Source organism: Dendrobium catenatum, unplaced genomic scaffold, assembly GCF_001605985.2.
Source record: "Dendrobium catenatum unplaced genomic scaffold, ASM160598v2 fragScaff_scaffold_1617, whole genome shotgun sequence".
Lineage (NCBI taxonomy): Eukaryota > Viridiplantae > Streptophyta > Magnoliopsida > Asparagales > Orchidaceae > Dendrobium > Dendrobium catenatum.
This window is the reverse complement of record NW_021320079.1, coordinates 3163211-3168292: the sequence shown is the minus strand read 5'-3', so window position 1 is coordinate 3168292 and position 5082 is coordinate 3163211. Positions and strand designations below refer to the sequence as shown.

At 36.8% G+C, this 5082-nt stretch overlaps 1 protein-coding gene across 1 annotated transcript; it reads right to left on the bottom strand.

Annotated features, from left to right (window-relative positions):
• Positions 1–2814: 2814 nt before the first annotated feature.
• LOC114581244 lies at positions 2815–3195 on the bottom strand. Its single transcript, XM_028701027.1, has one exon. It carries the CDS (start codon positions 3193–3195, stop codon positions 2815–2817), a length of 381 nt encoding a protein of 126 aa, XP_028556860.1.
• Positions 3196–5082: the final 1887 nt, after the last annotated feature.

The window sequence follows — 5082 nt, the reverse complement described above, 5'->3', positions numbered from 1 at the left end:
GTTACACTAACAGGATAAAATCGTGAGACCCTTAAGCCAAAGCAGACAATATCCCAATAGTTAAGAGTTTGAACTATTACAAATGATATCATAGTAATACACCAGTCAAAAGATGGCAACTAAATTCCATACAAGATAAAGTGTTATGACATGGGAATTACATGTTGAATCCTATAAAAGATAAAATGTTATGTGGCGAGAATCACCACTTGAACTTATAGGGGTCACCTCTAGAATTATATATGCATGGTGGATGATTCAGATATAAAGATACTGATAAGGATGTTAATTACTTAAGTGGGGGAGATTATGAAACCCCTTAAGTAAAATAAGTTAAACTTAGAAACATCGATACATCTTTCGGTATAAGGGTTAGAATTTCATTAAGAAAATTGCACTTAAGCATGCTTATCCTGGAGAAATCCTAAGAAGGGTGATATCCTTAGAAGTTGTACCAACATGACAAAATCGCGAGGCCCTTAGACCAAGGTGAATAATATCTTGATAGTTAAGAGTTTGGGATGTTACATGTTCCTCTAACAACACCCAACCACATAAGACACCCTGGGAGACCATAAACAAAATGCTACAAGAATATTATTTATGAGAGCAGTTCATCATCAGATCGTATTTGTGGTTTGGGATCATAATAGAACTAATTGTCTACAGGCCTCTTGATTGTAATATTTTTCTTTATGAAATAGTTATTAATATATTTTGTAGTGAAGAACTACTTCTATTTTGCATATGAATGGCAGACTATAGATTGACACTCAGTCAATTAACTGTCACTTGCTATATTATATATTTCTCTCTTTGTATGTATGTGTGTGTGTGTGTGTGTGTGTCTGTGTGTGTGTGTGTGTGTGTGTGTGTGTGTGTGAGAGAGAGAGAGAGAGAGAGAGAGAGAGAGATTAGAATACAATTAATATTTGGGTACAAATAATACGTTTAGCAAGCTTAGTATCATTTTTTTTTTCAAAAATGCTAGATTGACACAAATTCACATTTGCAATCACTAGATGAGTGTCACGACCCAACCAGACCGGAACGAATACCTTCGCGTCAGGTCGCGATGGAATAATCTAGGATCTAGCTTTGGAATTTGCTTTCAGACTTTCTTCCAATAAATAGACACACAGAAAATACAGAGCTACTATAAACATTCAAATATATAGAAATTCATCTGAAATTTTCTTCTTTCTTTCATCAAAATAATCATGTACAATACAGTGCATGGCTATAGACATAAAGAATAGAATAGAACAGAAAAGCCATGATTGTACAAAAATCAAAAGTACAAAATACCTAATCTCAAATCAAACACAGAACGGCTAGTCCAAGACCTCCTTCCCTTTCCTAGAACCTGAAAATCACGTAGATAACAAGAATGAGCTAACAGCTCAGCAAGACTACACCAGCAAATCAAAATCTCCAGAAACTCACATCCAAAATACATCAGAAAAGTAGCCGTGCAGAATTCAAATAATCGTACAGAAAATCGTATAATCAGACAGGATACAGATACTTGTTTAACAGAAGAATTCATTTCATATAACAGAATAGTCAAATCAGATTTCAAATCAGAATTATCTTCAAATCACAGAACAGACAGAATCGTACAAATCATAAAGCACATTATCAAAACAGATGAGATCACATATCACATATCAGATCAGATTCCCGGACCCTGACAGAATCTCAATGAATTCTGGCCTCTTATGCCTCCCTTCCCTGACACTAACAGAATCTCAAAGGATTTTGGCCCCTTATGCCACCCTTCCCTGACACTGATAGAATCTCAATGGATTCTGGCTCCTTATGCCTCCCTTGTGCTTTACAGCACCAGAACATATCAGAGATAAAGAATTATCAGATCAGAACTTATTTTCAAATTTCAGATTCCCGAACCTTGACAGAATCTCAAAAAATTTTGGCCCCTTATAACTCCCTTGATAGCATACAAACACTTCAAATCATCAAATTCAGAAATCAGATTTTGTCAGAAAAATCGTCAGTGGCATACCGATAGTATACGGAAATTCCATATAATTCATAATTTCAGAAATTTACCAAATTACCATAGATAGCAGAAAATATCATTTCAAGACTTTTATTATATTGAAGCAAATATTTTTAACTTTAAGATAATTCGCTATTCGATAAAAACTCCACAGAATTCAAAATACCCAGTGAAAATATTCCAGAAAATACTCAAAACGTGCAAAAACATCATCTCAGAAACATACCAAAAGTTACGCGGTAAAACATTTATCAGCACAAAATGAAACCAGATATTCACTAACGGAAACAACATTCGAAACAGAAAAGTCGTCAAAATCCACATTTCTGAAAATTGAGAAAGGCGGAATGTGCCTTACCTCGAGTCGGTCAACTTTTCTAACTACGACGATGGACAAATACGGACTGAACTCGCCCAAAATCCACTTTTCTTCCTTTTTCCTTTATTTTCTCTCTCCTCATATAATTTTTTCTCTCTCTTCAAATGAATGTTTGGATATATAAAGGTGGATCGTACGGGACGATTCCTATTCGTTCCGGGACGATTTCTCCTGTGGATAAAATTCGTTCAGACGAAATTATTATCGTCTCAGGACGAGTTGCTCTCTAGAGAAATTTCATTCGGACGAACTTGACTTAGTCCTGGGACGAACCTCTCTGTCCATAGATTTTGAACTGATCATCTCGGACGATCCCACTTCATCCCGACGATCTTGGAAGAAAAAAATGGCTTTCACAATCTCCCCACCTTCAGAACAATGTCGTCCTCGACATTTGAAAAGCAAAACTGAGTCAGAACAAGCTCGGATACAACTGTCTCATATCTGACTCCTCCCAAGTAGCTTCTTTTGCTGTTCTATGTTTCCACTGAATCTTAACCATCGGAATCTGTTTACTTCTTAACTTCCGTACATCATAAGCCAAAATATTTTTAGGCTCTTTCTTGTACTGTAGATTTTCCTGAATCTCCACATCATCAGCAGAAAGTTTCTTTCCAGAATTAGATATCCACTTTCTCAAAGAGGATAGGTGAAACACATTATGTATATTAGACATCTGATCAGACAATAATAACCTATAAGCAGAATTTTTAATCCTTTCGATGATCTCAAAAGGTCCGATATATCTTGGACTGAGTTTGCTCACTCTTCCAAATCTGCTGACGCCTTTCATCGGACTGACTTTGACATGCACAAAGTCACCAACTTGAAATTCTACAAATCTGTGCTTCTGATTGTAATACTTCTATTGCATGTCTTGTGCAGCTTTCAATTTTTCCTTTATCAAATTGATTTTTATAACAGTTTCATCCACAAAAGTTGAACACATTTCTTGTCTATCTCCCACCTCAGTCAGAGTCAAAGGTGTTCTACACTTTCGACCATACAGAGCTTTGTAAGGTGCCATATCAATACTGGACTGATAACTATGATTGTATGCAAATTCTATCAATGGGATATGATCTTCTCAACTGCCTCCTAAATCCAAAACACATAACCTCAGAAGATCTTCCAGTACCTGAATAGTCCTCTCAGACTGTCCATCAGTATGCAAATGAAAAGCCGTATTGAAATGCAACTTTGTACCCAATCCTTGCTGAATACCTTTCCAAAGTCTGGAAGTAAACCGTTCATCTTGATCATATACAATCAATTTTGGCACACCATGCAATCAGACAATTTCTTTAACATATATATGAGCTAACTTATCCACCGGATCCATCTGTCTGATCGGAAGAAAATGTGCAGACTTTTTCAATCGATTGGCAATCACCAAAATAACATCATGCCCTTGCCTTGATCGAGGAAAACCCATAGCAAAATTCATCGTTACCTCCTCCCACTTCCACTCAAGGATAGGCAATGACGGCAAAAGACATCCTGGTCGCTGATGCTCTGCCTTCACTAACTGACAAGCTTCACATTTCGAAACAAATTATGCTATGTTCTTTTTCATTCCAGGCCATCAAAACAAGCTTTTCATATCTCCGTACATCTTACCACTTCCACGATGAATAGTATAGCTTGAATGATGAGATTCGTGCATAATCTCTTTTCTCAGATCTCCAGACATATGAACCCACAATATATTCTTACATAAAATAATACCAGAATCAAAAATTCGTATTTCAGGTTTCTTACCAGATTTTATCTGATTAATTAACTTCAAATATTCAGAGTCTGACTTCTGAGCTTCATGAATCTTCTCTTCCAAAGAAGACTGAATGTTCATCTGAGTCAACATACCCGAATATGAACCAGTAGAGGAAATCACCTCCAATTGTAATCTTTCTATGTCTCGTATTAGATACTTATCAGAAGTGAGCTGAACACATGGTAATACAAAGGATTTTCTGCTCAGAGCGTCTGCTACTATATTAGCCTTACCAGGCTGATACTGAATCATCAGATTATAGTCCTTGATCAACTCAAGCCATATTCTTTGCCTCAAATTCAGATCCTTCTGAGTGAATATGTACTTCAAACTCTTATGATCCATAAAGATCTCACACCTGATGCCATACAAGTAATGACGCCAAATTTTCAAAGCAAATACAACACCAGCCAATTCCAAATCATGCGTTGTGTAATTCTTGTTATGTGGTTTCAACTGTCTCGAAGCATAAGCTATTACCTGACCATACTGCATCAGAACACAACCCAAACCTTTCAGTGAAGCATCACTGAATACCTGAAATCCTTCCATACCAGATGGAAGTGCTAAAACTGGAGCAGAAGTCAAACAATCCTTCAATCTCTAAAAACAATCTTCACACTCTGGTGTCTAGATAAAAGCTACTGACTTCTGAGTCAGTCTCGTTAGAGGTGCGAAAATCTGAAAAAATTCATTCACAAACTTTCTATAATATCCGGTCATACCCAAGAAACTACGTATCTCAAACACCGTAGTAGGCCTCGGCCAATTAGCAACTGCCTGAACTTTCTAGGGATGAACAGAAATACCTTCATCGCTCACCACATGCCCCAGAAAAGAAATGCTCTTCAGCCAGAATTCGCACTTGGAGAATTTTGCATACAACTGATGTTGCCTCAAAGTCTC

What these genes read in the sequence shown, in the direction of transcription:
- LOC114581244 (XM_028701027.1), bottom strand. Translation starts at nt 3,195, where the DNA reads ATGAAAGGCGTCAGCAGATTTGGAAGAGTGAGCAAACTCAGTCCAAGA.